Genomic DNA, 18102 nt, shown 5'->3' with positions numbered 1-18102 from the left:
CTAAAAGGACATTCCTTCATGTTTGACCACCTCTCAATTACAGCTAGTGAAGTCCCTCCACATTTCAAATTAGCATCCACAAGAAGTCCTGAAGCCACACTGTGGTCCAGGAGTGTGGCAGCATCTCACTACAGTGCTCCATGAAGCACACCAGTCTACACACTGTAGTACTGTGCAGTATTATCGTCCTCGCTGCAGGCAGCAGAACTGTCAGAGGCGATCAGCTGGTAAAGATTGTCTGTACCAACCTCGGCCACGGAGATGCTGACACGGTTGTCTTTTTGTAGGACTCAGATGTAGTTCTTTTTAAACCGTCCGTCATATAAAGTGTGATTGATATGCATAGCAACAACTGACGTGCTTCAGGAGCTATATTTCTTCTGCATCCTTTATAATCTTGTGGTATGAAAACTGTCCAGTCTCCCTGAGATCCCTTAAATGCAGCGTGGTTATGTTACCTACAGTACAGGAAGTCGCATGTCTAGAAGGCAAACGGCGGCAAAGACAAATGACATGCAGCACAGGGAAAAACTGTGCTGCATGTCCTGATTCATTCGCAGTGGTCCAGATTCGCATGAATGAAGTGAGGCTTCATTGATAAAGAGGCTGCAGAGCTCACTATAAATGGCTCACTCAAACACGCACGCAGGATGATAAAAGGCCACAGCATGATGGAAAAGCTTTTCAGACAAACTAACCCAAACATGTAAGCCTGTGATGGGTGACGATCACACTCGCTTGTAAAACTGCCTGTGTGAGCAAATGTCTTTATCTAGCATGAAAGTATGAGAGTCCTGTTCAGAGGTCCAGGCAGCTTGATCAGCTTTTTATGTTGCCGTCTTTCCCCTTCTCTGCTACATTCATCATTCCTCCCCTCTCATCCTGAAGTCTCTTATCCACATTTGCATGCTGAGCCTCTCAGCATGCAAATAGCTGTCTCCTTGTACCGCAGGCCCGCTGGAGGCCCGCTCTGTGTAGGCGTGTGTGTGTGTGTGTGTTTGCAAATGTAATTGATTGTACCGTTACCATCGCAACAGTGTGTTTTTTTTTTGTTTTTGTTTTTTTTTGTTTTTTTGGGTGGGCGTTTGTGGGGGCTTTTGCAGTTGTGCGTGCATGCGACATGGGTATTTAACTTGTTTATGTCAGCATCTCTTTTATTCTCTGTGTGTGAGAAAGAGTTAATTACATGGTAGAAGTGGCGTGGTATTGACTGTGTAAATCACCTTAACATCTGAGTGAGTGTCTACAATCCCCTCTGGGATCGTCTGTGTCTCTTTCTCACGCTTCCTCTCTGTGTGTATGTGAGACAATAGTTTGTGAATGACAAACAGAGAATTGTGTTTGATAACAGGGAGGAAAGACGAGGTTTGAAGTGAAGGGAAATATTCAGTTTCACTTTTTAATGATGCATTGATTTGGTAAGATTGCCGTCGGTACATGATACCACTGAGATGACAGAGCACTTTTACTTTATCTGACGCAGTGCGTACAATTTGTGGTCTCAAATCCCGAAAGAACTGAAACTGCAAGTACAGATAACAGTCATACTGACTGCAGGTGTCGGGGAAATTTTGAGACTTTTTGAAGAGGAAGGGGAAAACGAAAGATATATTTGTGGTTTCAGGTGGTGAAAACGGTCGGTCTGAGGGAGGTCTGGTTCTTCGGCCTGCAGTACACAGACAGCAAAGGCTACGTGACGTGGCTCAAGCTCAATAAGAAGGTGAGAGGCCCTAAGAGAGGCTGCTCAAAACACAGGAAGAAATCCATCACTCAGCGTAGCTTAAGCATGCTCATGTTTATATTCTTTGTAACAGCTGAATTTATTCTCACATTAAGAAAACATTCTAATCTTATGACTCCTTGTAAATGGAAAACATTCATCATCCTGTTGTTAATATTTTATAAAACGACGTAGAGAATGGACCATGAACACTGAGATCTGTTTTTAATGTATTTTCAGTTTAGTTTTCTCAAGACTTTCATGTCACATGCACTTTGTAAAGAGCAGATGATGAAGGCTTGTGTTCGTGTGTTCCCTCCAGGTGACCCAGCAGGATGTCAAGAAGGAGAATCCGCTGCAGTTCAAGTTCAGAGCAAAGTTCTTCCCTGAGGATGTTTCTGAGGAGCTCATCCAGGAGATCACACAGAAACTTTTCTTCCTGCAGGTACTGCGAACTGCACAGGCTGCCAAGTTCATTTGGGGGGTAAACCTGCATGAAAACTGAGCTGTGATCTACAGCTGTAAAGAGCCTTTCTCATCTAAGACAATAATTACGCTTTTTTTTGAGCTGGTTTTCTGGCTTTCTACATACATACATAGATGGATCAACATATTGGCAAATAAAAGCGTACGTATGGTTGCCGCTGGCTTACATTTATTAAATATAATATTGAAAGGTGGTTTGATGACGAGCTGAAATACTTGGAACGTTTCAATTAGATATGATTTCTTTGTATTCCTGGAGTTTTAAATCATTATGCATTTCCCTATCTGCATCGGCAATGTCTGTCAGCTAAATTGGGGATTTTTGTTTTTGTTTTAATAACCATGTTTAATGTGCATCCCCGCTGTTGAAGAATATTGACAGAATCACTATTCTCTGAATCCTGCTGTTTAGTGAAAATCCCTGTAATTCCTCTACATTCATATAACTATAGCCCACCCACTGACTGTTGTCACCTCCAGTTCTCTGATATATCAGTACAAGGCCTCAATTATACTCTGTTGTGGGCGCGGACAGCTGGAGACACCACGGGTGAGTAGTGATTCCCGTTATGCTTCTTTGAAGCGTCCTTGAAGTCCGCCACCTGAGGTGCACTTGCCTGCCAATTTTTTGAGACTTCACTTTACAATGCACCAACTGTTCATGCACCCTAGGCAGTGTACTTCCATCCAGGTAAAACAGGAATGATTACTCAGCTGTGATGTTTCCGTGTCCGCAACAGAGTCCTGTGTTCCATTTGCGTCGTAAGTTGGAAGGCGGAACTGGGAAGTGACATTACTCCTAAGTTTAGTACCTTCCAGTAGGAATGTCAGAAAAGCAGGAATAAACAAGGTTTGTTTTAGTGCTTAGCAAAGGTAAAGGTAGAGCCATTAATGAGGCACATACATGGCTGGAACCTGGTCAGTGTTCTGCATATGGCTTATTTAATTTATTTATTTATTATGGCTTATGTCTCAAATACAGATATGTAGTAGTGCAGGTTACAAGTTTCACAAATGTTTACATACACTGTCGCCATTTGGACTGTTAAGTTAGGGTTGGTGGGGGATCACCACCAACTTCTGAGTTGGAAGTCCGACTAGAAAGTGGTGTTCCAGTTTACAGCAAATTCTGACTGGGAACTGAAAATTTCCTTCTTTGGACTTAAGATGAAATGCTTTACATTGGCTTACATCTGCCAAAGATAATTTGGCTTATAGCGCCAAATCACAACAGCAGTCTGCTCAAGGCGCTTTATGTTGTAGGTTACAAACCCTACGAGAAGGGAGACACCCCAACAATCAGATGACCCCATATGAACTAGCCATTAGCAACAGCGGGAAGGTTAACAAACCCCACAGAGGCTCAGGGAGGCGAGACAGGGCCCAAAATTTCAAAAACAATCAGATGACCCAATATTATACATTAAAGTATAATAGTAATCAGAAAATTGTTAAAATACAAATCACAACAACTGTATAAAAATTACAATCATCAACTCAAAACTTGTTTCTAATTGAACAGAAATTTCTATGAACTTGTAAGAACTGTGTAGAACATGAATCAGTCTGAGCCTGAATCTGAAATTTCCAGTCAGAACCAGGCTCAGCACGCTTTTGGATTTTCAGGACTTCTTCTTGTGCTTGGTTTATTTTTAGTATTTTTTTTTTGCAATTGCTGTTTGTTCTGGGAAAGATATTGCAGACGTAGCCATTTGTTGGGGTTGAAACCAAAAAAGCTGAGCTTTTTTTTGCCTCGGTGTGAACCTTTTCGTTTTGTTCGGCTTTTCGGCTTTTGCTGTGGAATTCACCCTGCAGAGAGACAATGGGACAAGACAAGTTCTGTGAAATGAATTACTAATTAATGATATAAATGTATTTTAAAAAATCTTTGGGCTGCATTACTATTTTAGTTCAACTCAGTTCTGCTGCAAAAGCAGCATTTTCCTTTTACCCATGAATCATAGAGTCAGAAGATCTTGACTTTGTGTGTTTTTGCTTATATGTCCTCTGAGCAGGTAAAGGAGGCCATTCTGAATGATGAGAACTGACAGAGGCTGTCCTCCAGAGACATGCAAAAGCCGTGTTAGCCCTGGCCTCAGGGCGGAGATAGATTTTGGTATGCCGTTCGTCTGGCTAGCGATTTTGCGAAGCCCAAATAAACAGAGAGGAGACTATAACAGAAGATATTCACAATTAATGATATAAATGTATTTAAAAATCTGGCATCTGACAACTCAGTTCTGCTACTGCCACAGAGGTAAAATCAATAGACACTTATATGTCCTCTGAGCAGGTAAAGGAGGCCATTCCATGTGGGTCTAATGAAGACCCACATTGAAATATCTGATTCCAGAGCCTCTTTTTGTTAAGACTAAATATGTGAACATTTTAGCATGGTTAAAAGCCCGGAAGTGGTTGTTGTGTTATTATTTTCACTGTTAACTCTTGCGTTTTGTCTCCTGTGTCCTTTTCTCCTCGGCGTGTCCTGTAGAGTTCTGGAGCAGCACAAGTTGACAAAGGAGCAGTGGGAGGACAGAATACAGACGTGGCACGAGGAGCACAGAAGCATGCTCAGGTGAGTGTACTGTGAAAACTTCATGGTTTTAAGGCCGCTGGCTCCTGCATGTTTCTCTGCTAACTGTTGTCTCCTATTGTGTGTGCAGGGAGGACGCGATGATGGAGTATCTGAAGATCGCTCAGGACTTGGAGATGTACGGCGTCAACTACTTTGAAATTAAAAACAAGAAGGGCACAGAGCTGTGGCTCGGGGTCGACGCCCTGGGACTCAACATCTACGAGCATGAAGACAAGTAATAAATCTAGACATTTACATGGATGTGTACTTGTTGTGTTATTCGAGGATATTATCATTGTTTCTTGTGATCAGTGACTCAGCTCAGTATTTGTTTGACGGGCATCTCTGGTTGTTAAATCTCCAGAATAATAAGGGTTTTTAAGTAAGTGATCATGGGGAGAGAATGTTTGAAATGATTCATGTAGCTGATGAAAACCAATACCTCATTTTAATCAAAGAAGGAGCTAAATGGAACAAAAAGACGTTTTGTGCTAAACACCTGCTCGGTTTCATTTGGGGAAAAAAGTGGAACAGAGATTGATGGCTGGCATACATACACTAATGCAGTTTAATTACACAAGAAAACTTGATTCAGTCATTTGTTTGGATCATTAAATCCACCTTCTAACACTTTTTTAATATTTAGTCTGAGTATGTAAATGAGGCCTGGGATGCATTGACATTATTTCCCTCTAATGGTTGTGAACAGTGGTACACAACTGATTGTTGAATCAAAACCAGGATTTTAATGGGCACCCATCGTCTGAAAGCCACTGTTGTTTTTAAGTTTTATGTTTACCAGCTCGTACGTTTATCTTAAGTGGAGTAAAATATCTGTCTCTGCTGCCTCAGGTTGTCACCAAAGATCGGTTTCCCCTGGAGCGAGATCAGAAACATTTCCTTCAACGACAAGAAGTTTGTCATCAAGCCCATTGACAAGAAGGCTCCAGTAAGTGCTGATGAATTCATACACGGTTTAATGTTTCGTTTTTCTCCCCCCCACAGAAGAATAAAATTTTTACTTACTAACCTTTCTTATGCCGGCTTCCTCCAGGACTTTGTGTTCTACGCCCCACGGTTGCGGATCAACAAGCGTATCCTGGCGTTGTGTATGGGAAACCACGAGCTGTACATGAGGAGGAGGAAGCCTGATACTATTGAGGTGCAGCAGATGAAGGCTCAGGCCAGGGAGGAGAAGCACCACAAGCAGATGGAGAGGTACGGCGCATGTTTTTCCTTTTTACCGATATTCATTAGTATACTTCCTTTGTGCCTTTCTCTGCTCCTTGGGAGCTTTACAACAAACGTACACAGAACAATGACACACTGACTTTGTTATATAGCAGAGAGGTTTTTTGGGGGCGTGGTAGGTTTTTACATCCCCCAAAAAAAGACCTATTAATGGATTTATTGCATCAAGTTTATACCAGCGGTTTTAAATGGTAGTCATTTCCCACCAGTCTCTCCTGTATTTCTCCTAGTACTGCATGCTTTGTATGACAACTACATAAGTGACAGTACACTAGTAACACTTTGTGACCACTAGGGGGCAGTGCTGCTTTGAAAAAAGAAATCATAATCTTGTAAGGCTGAGCCTTTGCTTGAGAAAACTTTTTATTTTTAACTGTAAATTTCCACATATTTCTCTTTGGTAGCAGGTGATGTGGCTATTTTCAATGTGTCCAGTGTTGTTTTCACTTTGTGCTGAATGTTTGTGGATGTAGGTAGGTTTAGTTTTACTTCACAAATTGGTAAAAGTGTCTTTTATCCAACTACATTCGTTTTTTTTGTGAGTGATTCTTAAACATGTTGTTTTATCGTCTTCAGTCTGTGTGTGACAAAATTATGTGGTTGTTAAGGATAGACAGGTAAATTTGGCATTATATTGCAAGATGATGTAAGCTGAGTAGTCAGTCGATCTGAGTATCCACGCAGTGCCTGAAAAAACATGTTTTGTTGTGTGTCAGCGGGTTCACATGAACACAGGAACCACAGCGTTCTGTGGGAAACTGGGTTAAATGGTTAATTGATATGAAGCAGGAGACACAGCAGGAAGCCACACTCAACACAAACCTTTAAAACTTTCCTCTTGAGTTTTGTTGGTACACAATCATGTGACGTTTGCTTTCTTTGTGGTCTGGACAGGGCACAGCTGGAGAATGAGAAGAAAAAGCGAGAGCTTGCAGAGAAAGAGAAGGAGCGAATAGAGCGAGAGAAGGAGGAGCTGATCGAGAGGCTGAGGCAGATTGAAGAGCAAACTCAGAGAGCTCAGAAAGGTACGTCTCCACCCACTTCACTAGTGTGTGCGTGCGTGCGCGTGTGTGACAGTGGGGTGTACTACAAATGAAGCTCAAGGAAGTATTACGGCTGGGCTTTGTTTGCTTTAGCTGGCTCAGCAAAACCTAAGCCCACTTGGAGATAACGGCTGTCATGATGATGGTTATCAGCTTTCTCTGTTTAGCTCTCTGTCTCAGGCTCTGTGCACGCTCGCATTAAAGAGGGGCCTTTCACCTCCTACACTGATCACAGATGAAGATGGTAAAATGGTGATTAAAAACTTAAGAGAACATAAAACACTAAAATTTAAGACTGTTGCATATCAGACAAAAGACCTGGTGATTCAGCTCACAGAGAACTTGAATGAATATTTTAATTTCAGCTACTTATTTCACCACTGTGTGCAGTCTGAGTGCTGCTCTTTATTTCTGAGGTGATGGCTGCACATTAGGGCCCTGAAACATAAAAACTGTATACATTTAAATTATAAAGCTTTATTTAAATTATAAAGCTTGCTGACCCACAGTCTGACTGACAGAGGAGAGTTTGTTGGCACATCAAAATGAAATGAATTTGATTGATTTAACAGGTACTCTTGGTGACAGTCTGATCAGCTTTCTAAGCTGTGGTCGAGCAGCTGCAGTTCCAGCTGTGTAAAAGACACATAGTAGCAGATTAGAGTCGAGTATAATTATATTTAGACATTTCCTGCATCTCCAAAGGACTCCATGCACATTCCCTTGATTATGTTAATTTTCTTTTTCTTAAAACACACTATAAAAGAAAGAATCAGTGACAACATGGCGCTTCCAGATGATTTTAAACCAAAACTGAACATAACCTGCTCTTCATCACATTATGTGTTCAGCAATAAGCAACTGCAGTGATGTAGCCAGGTAAAAACAAACCGACCGGTTACTCTCACTTCGTACTGCACCCCTCTGTTCGTCATCCTGCGAGACGTAGATATTTCCTTCAGTCCTGGGAGTCATTACATGCTTGTAGCCACAAGTCTTTTATAGTGACATAATTTATATTCATTTATGTCATTTCACACATAACTGTAATTGCGGTTTCGGTGCTGAACTGATAACAGACATTTTGTAAGAAAGTTTTCATCACTGAACAGTGAGCTGTTTCTCATTCCCTGGAGGTCAAATGTAGTTTCCCATACTGAAGCGAGGGTTATTGTAAAGTGTATCTAATCTGATAATCTGCACACCTACCCACAAGTTTGCGTTACTTGGCTGATGTTTAACATTTGGGAACTGCTATCTAAGACGGATCAGCATCTGTGGTTCATCATCTTATTACTAATTCTCTGAATTTGCATGACATAGAAGCTTCAGTGCAGACTGCAGGCAGCAGCAGGCTGCACTGGCGCCGAGCCCAGAAAATTAAGAACAATTCACATCTGGAGTGTTTTTAATCTAAGAAATGCTTGAAGCGTTGGATTCATCACTCTGTATCTGGACTGTACAGGTACAAATGTGGAAGTTTAAAAAATGAAAAATAAACATATTTTAAAGAACTCGTGACGTTTCAAAATGTTGCTCTGCTGCAGTTCTTTAACTTGGATTTTTTTTTTATTGGGTAAACATAAAATGTTTTAGGTTCATCATTAAAAATGTTATTTTAAAAACTATATATTTGTTGACGACTTCACATCCAGGGTTGTAAGTAAAGCTTAAAAGTAGCTGTGAGAAACATTTTAGTTAACTCATGTTGACTTCAGGTTTTTTTAATAAATGGATTTCTGTCTTAAGACTTTAGATCCCTGCATAAACTGAGAGTTGACTCCATTTAAAACACTAAAACTAACCCTGGACCAAATAAAAACTAAATCTGAGAGTAAAAAAAGGGCTAAACTTACACGAGCAAATCCACTCTGGAAACTGAACTGAATAGAAAACAAAAACAAATCTGAAACTGTGGTCACTGCATGTTAGCGCTGCATATTGACACGCTGATATGTGTGTGTCTGCAGAGCTGGAGGAGCAGACCCGCAGAGCGCTGGAGTTGGAGCAGGAGAGGAAGCGGGCGAAGGAAGAAGCAGAGCGGCTGGAGAGGGAGAGGCAGGTGGCGGAGGAGGCCAAGGCGGCGCTGGCTCAACAGGCTGCTGACCAGATGAAGACCCAGGAACAACTGGTACCTGCACACGCACGCGGATATTCATTCATTTATACTGGTGCTGTTGTCCAGGTGTAGACGCCACCATATCTGTGAAAAACCACGTAACAGTTTTTTGTTATAGATTCAAATTCATTTTAAGATGCGAGCACATAGAATCATGTTTGACCAGTTCAGTGATTATTCATCATTTTCCTCTTTTATTCACATTTAGGAATTTTTTTTTTTTTTTTACAAATAAATACATAATGTAAAAAAAAAATTGTAACCATGTAGCAAAGGCTGTGTTTCTCCACCAGAACTGTCCTTTCCCTGAAATATGAGAATTGCATCATTATTTCTGCTTCATATTATTTTGCATTGCAAATACCTTTGTGTGCTTGAAATGCCGGTTATGTTTGTGATAAGTTTTTGCTTGGATGTGTTATTATTTTCAACAGGCTGCTGAGTTAGCAGAGTTCACTGCCAAAATCGCTCTGCTTGAGGACGCAAAGAGAAAAAAAGAAGAGGAAGCAACAGAATGGCAACACAAAGTAATGTAACCCCTGTGTGTGTGTGTGTGTGTGTGTGTGTGTGTGTGGTTTTCATTACTCTTTCTAAGTATGCATGTGTGTTCTTTCTAGGCTCTGTCAGCGCAAGAGGACCTGGAGAAGACCAGGGAAGAACTTAAGACAGCCATGACATCTCCACCGGCGCCAGAAAACGACGAGCAGGATGAAACGAACGCCGAGGCCAGTGCCGAGCTTCTCAGCGACGGCGTCACAAGCCACCGCAGCGAGGAGGAACGAATCACTGAGGCGCAGAAGAACGAGCGTGTTAAGAAACAGCTACAGGTAGAAATGAGTTTGTGGGGGAGGGATTCTTCCAAAGGTACACACTCACTGGTTACTTTGTTAGGTCCCACTTGCTGGTCAACTGCTTTAATCCTGCATGGCAAAAATTAAACAAAGGCCTCGAAAAATGCTCAGAGATTTTTCACCCAGTTGGATTGAGAGCTGGTGACCATTTGATCTCAGAGATCTTCTTGTTGTGGTCATTGTTAGTTTCCTGATCTTAGCTGACAGGAGTGTCACCCGGTGTGCTGTAGCCCATTTGCTTCAAAGTGTGAGTTGGCTGTGTTTAGAGATGCTCTTGTGCATATCTTGATTGTAACAAGTGGTTATCTGAGTTACTGTTGCAGTTTGAAGCAGGTCATTGTCTGCAGGCATCAACAAGCTGTTTTCACCCAGAGAAAATGCCGCTCACTTGATATTTTCTTTTTTGCTTTTAAGAAGAGAAAATATTTTTCTGTAAACCCTAGAGATGGGTGTGTGGGGAAAATCCCAGTAGATCAGCAGTTTCTGAAATGCAGACAGCCCACCAACAACCATTTAATGTTCAAAGTCACTCAAAGTCCCTTTTCTCTCCCATTCTGATGCAGGTCATCTTGATCATGCCTAAATGCACTGAGTTGCTGAGATGTAGTTGGCTGATTAGCTATTTGCACGTAGTAGTTGAGTAGATCTACCTAATAAAGTGTCCAGTGAGCAGTTTTAGATGCACACAACAAAAACTGTATGTGTGTGTTTTCTCTGCATTAATGAGAACTCCTTTCATCAAACATCCAAGCTGGCAGACACGTACACACTTGCTGCCAGTTTGCTACAACAGAAACACCACCTGAGAAAACGGGTTTCTACAAGACCGGCACATCAGTCGAGTTTGTCAGTGCAAATGCAAAGCCTCCAGTCCCATTTTCAACACGGTCTGTGTAGCTGGCATCATTTGCAACTTCTGGACTGTCACAAAGCTGAAAGGACTAAATAAATAATGCTTCTTTCAGTTGATTAGACAAAAGCCAAGAATCGTACAATTTGATGGGGTTTTTTTGTCGTTATTAATAAATTTCTGCAAAACTTTGAATTGACTTCTTTATTCAGTCTGGTGAACAAAGCGAGGAAGTACTGTATATCAGTCGGTCTAGTCTGTGATGTTTCTCAACACATGCAATCATTGGAAAAACAAAGATTGCACTCATTTTCTGTCCTCATTGGCATTATCGTACAATCTGTACATCTTAAGGAGCGTTGGTGGAAGGACTGCATCCTTTCTGAAACCACTGCTGCATAGACAATGTGGTGAAGTTATTTTCCGGTGAAGCTGCTAAAAAGATCTGTGTCTGAATTTTGTAGTTTAATCCGCAGAAACTAGCCTGTGCGGTGAAAAGCTCGTAAGTTTTCCTGCTGCACATTAGAATGTACGACAGATTTGATTGCAGCTTCGGTTACAGCGGCGGTTTATCTGAATCCAGAGCAGCTGTGAAAATACATTAACACTGCCTTTTATCTGCAAATCAGGTGGAACATAAGCCAGCCTGGCAGGTTGTTTTCTTTTATCACTCAGATGTACTGATGTCCTGTTGAACGGCAGCTGTTAAAAGCTTTTCATGCTTATTATGACACGGGAGCAAACACAAGCTGACGGCTGCCAGAATTCTGCATTTCTTGGCCGTTTGTTGATCTTTACAACAATGTGTCTTTGTGTTTCTGGTCTCTAAAACTTGACTGAATAAACAAAAGCCAAAATTCTTTGTAGGAGTTAATATTTGCTTAAATTTATATCTCATTTGAGCAACGATGGAGTTGAACTTAAGTGAACTGTCTCACCACCTCCCTCCCTTTCTGTCTTCTGTCCAGGCTTTGAGTTCGGAGTTGGCGGAGGCTCGGGACGACACCAAGAAAACGCAGAACGACATGCTACATGCCGAGAACGTCAGAGCGGGCAGAGACAAGTACAAAACCCTACGGCAGATCCGCCAGGGCAACACCAAGCAGCGTATAGATGAGTTTGAGTCCATGTGAGCCAGAAACGTGGATGGACACGACACTGAAAAGAGACCATTTGGTCTCATTGCCATGTCAACGCCTCACTCTCCTTGTAAAGCCCAAAACCTGCTGCCACTGCAGGATATCTTACCTTTTCTCTACCGCAGAGAAAGATGGGATAGGGGGCTTCGTAGCTTCAACCTCGCCAAAGCTCTGCCTAGCAGCGGCTGGCCAGCCACATACTCAGCTTTCTGCTTTTTAGAGCTCTGCCCTCGCCTCGATGAAGCACATGTCTTTTAATCAGTCCGGACAAATAGCAAGCAACGTGTCCTCTCCCTTTACATTACTAGCAATTTAAAATGCTTGCATGTTTGATAATTAAACAATATCGCAACCTTTAGACAAAATGTGACTGTTCCGAAATGGTTTCTTTTATTCAACAAAATAAAATGATCATTTGTAGCTATAGCTTATTGATGTTGGGAGCTCGCTTTAATCTGTACCTTTATTTTGTCTTCAGCTGAACAATTTAAATTTTTTTTTAAACTGCTTTACTCGTGTCATTTCTTTCCTTTTCACTGCTGTCATTTTGTTTGGGTACAGTTACGCTGTCGGCCACATTCACCAGTTAACTTGTGCTCTTTAACAGCTTGCGTGCTCACAGAGAGCCGTTAGCAGGCAGATAAGCAAACTAGGTTTGCTTGACGTTCTGTCCATTAAGGCAGTTGTTTCAATATATATTTTGTCTCACAATAAAGAATGAATTTATATTTCCAGTAATACACCTATGGTATGATCTTGGTCCTGACTCTTCCGTCAAACAGAATGAGTCTCAGATTTGCACCTTCAGTGATTTAGGGTTGCCATAATACTAAGAACATCTCAATTTGCTGCTTAAAGCCCATGTGTCATGTATGCCACTGAATTCAAAGCAACATGGCATCATACAGTCACGTAGAAAACCTTTTTTTAATAGGATTCTATGCAATCCTGTGAAGAACTAAGTACACCCTTATTACTTCCTTAGCTGCTACTTATTCTCTTAATTTCTATGTGCTGATATTTAAATCCACTTGATTAATTGGTGATCAGTAGGATGTTGCCTGAGCACCTCTATAGAAGCAGAAGTGTTGGGAGTTTGCTGCTGTGATGCATTTAGCTGTGGTTTAACACAGTACCATAATCTTCCCATGAATGGATGTACCAGCAAAGTCACACCCCCCAAAAAAAAAAGCTAGATAACAGACTCCACAGGCCTCTGTTATCATGGTAAAAGTCAATGAGAGTGTAATTTAAAAAAATAAATAATAAACCACACTTCTTGAACAACAAACTCACTAAAGTTGAGTTGTTTGGCTATAATGTAGCACCATATTTGGTGAAAACCAAATATGTTTCATATCATATCACCACAAACACCTCATGCTCAAAGCTGTCAAGCACGGTGGTGGAGGTGTCATGATTTGGGTTTGCTTTGCAGCTACAGGACCTGGACACATCGCATAGAGTCAGTCATGAATCATGAAGTCAAACTAGGTCATCAAGACAATGATCCAAAGCACACCAGCAAATCTGTAACAGATTAGCAAAAAAATGAGTAAACTAATGTCTGCAAACCTCAATGGACTGAAGCTGTAAAGAAATCCTCCACAATATGACAGAAATTTATACAGAAAACAGATCAATTGTTGCTACTACAGGTGGTTTTACAGCTAATGAATCATGGAATTCACTTAATTTTTTCACGGGGTCGCAAAGTGGAAAGTTTTTTTTCTTTCATAACTTAATGGAAACATTTCGCAGCACTTTTCATTGCTTCCTGCTACAGCTGGTAGATCGTCAAAAAACAGGAAGAGTGGTACGAGTAAACACAACTGCAGTAGAGTGATGATGTCACTTCTCTTGCTGTGTCCAAAAAACCCCCAAAAAACTCTCTTCTAAAATCGGTGTGATAAGGTCCATCATCATGCAGGTTTCTGTGGCAATATCTGTGGTTCACGAAGGAAAATTAAAAGCTTCTTATTTCAAATCATACTATACCAAAATATAGTATGTATACAGACCAGGCAGGATGTGAAAGCTTTACATGAGGCTTTTATTGGTCACTTTTACATCACTCACAAGAACAGTCAACATGTCTCATTCAGCCACATTTTCCCTGATCCTGTAGGTATGTCACATTTGTTTCGTGTGCTTTTGTTTTGGGTTTCAATCTCTAAAGCTTAATCAAGCAGAACAAATGTTTGGTGAAACTGACTCTGCAATGGTGGTTTTATAGAATAAAAAGTTAAACTCACACAGGGGCAAAAAGCCTGTAAAAGTACTGTACATTAAACCAAAAATCAAAAAAGATAAGAAGTTGCTGTGAAGCACAATTTTAATCACCTTAATCAATATAGTGATGAGTGACAACATACAGCGTTGGTCCACCATATGCAAACAAAACAGCTTCAGTGTCAATTTTCCACGTCTCTGACACTCATCTGGAAGGATAGTTTCATTCTTCCATCAGATATTCCCACATTTAGTGTTTTGATGATGGTGGTGGGAAGCACTGTTTAACGTGCAGGTGGGGTTGGAATCAGGTGATCAATTCGTCAGTGCCATCTGAACCGAAATGTTTTGTCACAGGATAAATATGACGCCCCAGAACAACTGACCCAGACATTCCCTCCTCGCCTCCTTTTAATTTGTTAACTATGTATGAATCAATACTGTTATTTACCACCATAATCCTGGATCACATTATAGAAAGAACCACTTTATTTCCTAGCAGAATATACAGTGAAACAGCAGCCATGGTCTAACACCTTTATTTCCCTTTTTAATTTTGGTTTAATATAAGCACCACTGGCCCAAGAGATGAGCAACAAACAGCCTTTTCCTTGGCTGTGGTCCCTGAAGAGATGGCACTTACTCATTTCTGTAGCAGAAATGAAGTTGTATTAAAGCACATTAAAAATAAATGTGAATAAACTGTGATAAACAGGGACTGTTGGCATTTTACATTTTTCCTATCGATAAAACACCTAATAAAATACAAACACACATCATGATTTTAGTCAACTGAGCAACAAATGACAAGTGGCTCGTCATCTGTTAATACAAACCCCACATGCAAATTCAAAATGCAAATAAAGCGCATTCAGACTGAACAGGAGGCAAATCTGAGTTCACTACACACAGAAAAATCTATTATTATTGCTTTGATTGGTGCTATCATCTGTACTTTGCAGGGAAAATGCTAACTACCACCTATGGCATAGCAAAACTGCAACCGAGGTTGGTGTGCTCCATGCTTACTGCTACCAACCTGCTAGCAACCAAAGCAGTCGCAAGGAGGTTTTCAAGAGCCGGTGGTGGAATATTTATTTTTCCCTGGTATTACTTGCTGATCTCTAGGCCTGTGTGACTGGGGCTTTAGCAATTCATTTCCATCCTCCTTCAGAAGCTACTTGCCAACTGGTCAAGGACTACTCATTGTTCCCATACAACCTGTGGTTGCCAGAAGTTGCAGACCAGTTCTAAGGACTGTGTGACCGGGCCTAGAGAGTCAAAATTGGGACTAATCATGGTTATAATTGATGGTAAAATTGTCACCATGATTGTCATATCCAAAATGGCAGAAAAGTTAATACCATTTGGTTAGCGGTCACATGACTGCAAAACTTCAGTAGAGGGCTGGTTCCCTTGCTTTGTGTCCTCAGGGAACTTTTTCTGATTAATTTATCATCTCAGTTGTTTCAAGTCATATTTAATAAAATGTCATTAGTGCAATGGTTAGTATATTTGCCTTACATGTGAAAGATCCTAGTTTGATACTGGGAGGAGACACAACCTGAGCCTCAAGGGGGTCACAACATTGTGTACTCCTTGTGCAAGTCCTAAGCCTTAATAATCAGGAAAAATCAGTCATAAAATCTGTGCCAAATTGAGCACACAGATCAACTTGCTAAGATGACCCTTTCAGAAATAACAGGGCAGCTTAAAGTACTTTATTACAGTAATGATAATCCAGGATATGCTAGTTGTCGAGCCCAGATTCAAAACACTAAGATGGTGCAAGAAAACGCTTGTGCTTTTCAATGGGGTTTTGCTAATCAATGCTTGACGTCACAGTGGCTAGGTCCATCTCTCATACTGTCTATCATTTCAGATCTTTTCCCCATGAACTGATATGAACCAGCTTAGTTGTTGCAGAATTCTCCAACATATTTAAATTCAGGATTCTTGAGAGCCAGGTTCTTCTTTTTGATGACTGCTAAGAGACAGAATTAAAATGGACATATGCATAAGAAAGAAAAAAGAAGAGAATTAACTGTAGTCAGTCCAAATGTGGCCTGTATGTTGCTAGCTAATGAACATTTACATCTATGTAGTCAGCACATTAGCTATACTTAAATTTAAGTATAAAATTCAAGACAGAAATTTGCTTCATGTTCAGTCGGAATTCAATTTTTCAAGCAACAGCTAAGAAGAAATCCATTCACAGCATGATGTCAGGACATGATTTATCCCGTTATCTAGCAACACATACTTAGGATTTTTTTTTTTTTTGAGAAAAAAAAAATACATTTAGAAAAATACCTTTTTAAAAAAGTTTGTAGTAATAGAAAAATATGCATTTGTACACTGAATAAAGTTGTTAATATTTATCAGAATGTAAACACAATAACTTTAGAAGTTTGTTAAATTATACTGTAGGGCACAGGTGTCTAACTCCAGGCCTCGAGGGCCGGTGTCCTGCAGGTTTTAGATGCGTCCTTGATCCAACACAGCTGATTTAAATGGCTAAATGACCTCCTCAACGTGTCTTGAAGTTCTCCAGAGGCCTGGTAATGAACTAATGATTTGATTCAGGTGTGTTGACCCAGGGTGAGATCTAAAACCTGCAGGACACCGGCCCTCGAGGCCTGGAGTTCGACACCCCTGCTGTAGGGTGTCTTAACCCATTTAGCAAACACTAGCACATAGTGCCAGACTAGCAGGGTTACGACAGACTTAGCCTTTAGCATCATAGCGGATAACAATGTAATGATAAGAGAAAAAATGTAAAAAAAACTGACAGACTGTTACTCACATTTGTTCATGCCTCGCATATGACCGTCCAGGTTTTGAGAATAAAGTTTCTTGATGTTAGAAAGCTCCACAGAAATAAATAAATACATTTTCTGTAAAGTGTTTAAGAAACATTTGGAACATTCAAGCTAGCTACAGCGTTTGCTTCTCCCATGGAGTGTGATGCTAGGAAACTTTAATAACGGCCAATCACATCACAAAACAACTTTAACAAGCTCTTTCTGTTATAACACATTTAACCCTGATCACTTTTACTGTTTTATGAGCGTGTGCCAACTTAGCCTCTAGCCAACCAGTGTTAGAGGTTTAATCATTTCTGAGCTAAACTCCACCTTGCTTTCAGTTCACCGACAATACACACAACTATATCCAAAAAGTGCGCTTGAGACTTTACTGCACTCGGAAACAGGGAACAAGAATCCCCCTTACAGCCGAACTACCACGGGCGACATATTTTGCCACATAAAAATATTCAACTGAAAACTTGTTCTCACATTTTCATATAAAACAATGTTTTTTTTAACCTTATAGGATACAATTTGTATCAACTAAGAGAGGTGTCATCGGGCTACTTGAAATTAAGCTAACCAGGCGAGAGAGTTAGCTTTCCAAACAGTTCCTCAGGTAATAAAAATAACCTCACTGGCAGAGATAGTAAAAATAAATTATCGTAATTTCATTCAAAAACACACAGCTCCAATCAAGCTGCATTAAGAAGACACAACTTAAAAATAATTTTAAAACACTAAAAATATATTTTAAATCCCCCCCGCCCCCGATTTTTGGGAGAAAACAGGCAATTCACAGAAGTCACCTTGGGCACTGCAAAATTATGAGTATAAATATATAAATAAAAAATATGGTTAAAAAAGTAAGGATAACTTATTTTAGACTGACAAATGATGCTTAAATAGCTGAACAACCACTGGAAACCTATACAAGCCCTGCTGACATTTCAGGAGGTCTGTGATGGTCAGGCCCAGTTGAGTTATTTATTTTTAATGTCTAACAGTGATGGTCAAACATGAATA

At 40.5% G+C, this 18102-nt stretch overlaps 1 protein-coding gene across 1 annotated transcript in view; it reads left to right on the top strand.

Annotated features, from left to right (window-relative positions):
* The window catches only part of LOC116332569 (radixin), a 40596-nt gene extending 27824 nt beyond the window's left edge, over nt 1–12772 (top strand). The window contains exons 4-16 of the mRNA XM_039599767.1: nt 1625–1720; nt 2043–2165; nt 4222–4252; nt 4445–4463; nt 4698–4781; nt 4870–5016; nt 5634–5730; nt 5836–5999; nt 6927–7057; nt 9046–9206; nt 9629–9721; nt 9812–10021; nt 11864–12772. Coding sequence (XP_039455701.1) covers nt 1625–1720; nt 2043–2165; nt 4222–4252; nt 4445–4463; nt 4698–4781; nt 4870–5016; nt 5634–5730; nt 5836–5999; nt 6927–7057; nt 9046–9206; nt 9629–9721; nt 9812–10021; nt 11864–12028 — 1521 coding nt within the window. The 3' untranslated portion in view covers nt 12029–12772. The remainder of the gene's footprint in view (nt 1–1624; nt 1721–2042; nt 2166–4221; nt 4253–4444; nt 4464–4697; nt 4782–4869; nt 5017–5633; nt 5731–5835; nt 6000–6926; nt 7058–9045; nt 9207–9628; nt 9722–9811; nt 10022–11863) is intronic.
* The last annotated feature ends 5330 nt before the right edge of the window (nt 12773–18102 follow it).

Source organism: Oreochromis aureus, linkage group 16 (genome assembly GCF_013358895.1).
Source record: "Oreochromis aureus strain Israel breed Guangdong linkage group 16, ZZ_aureus, whole genome shotgun sequence".
NCBI lineage: Eukaryota > Metazoa > Chordata > Actinopteri > Cichliformes > Cichlidae > Oreochromis > Oreochromis aureus.
The sequence above is the reverse complement of the archived record's forward strand: the minus strand, read 5'-3'. Positions and strand labels throughout refer to the sequence as shown.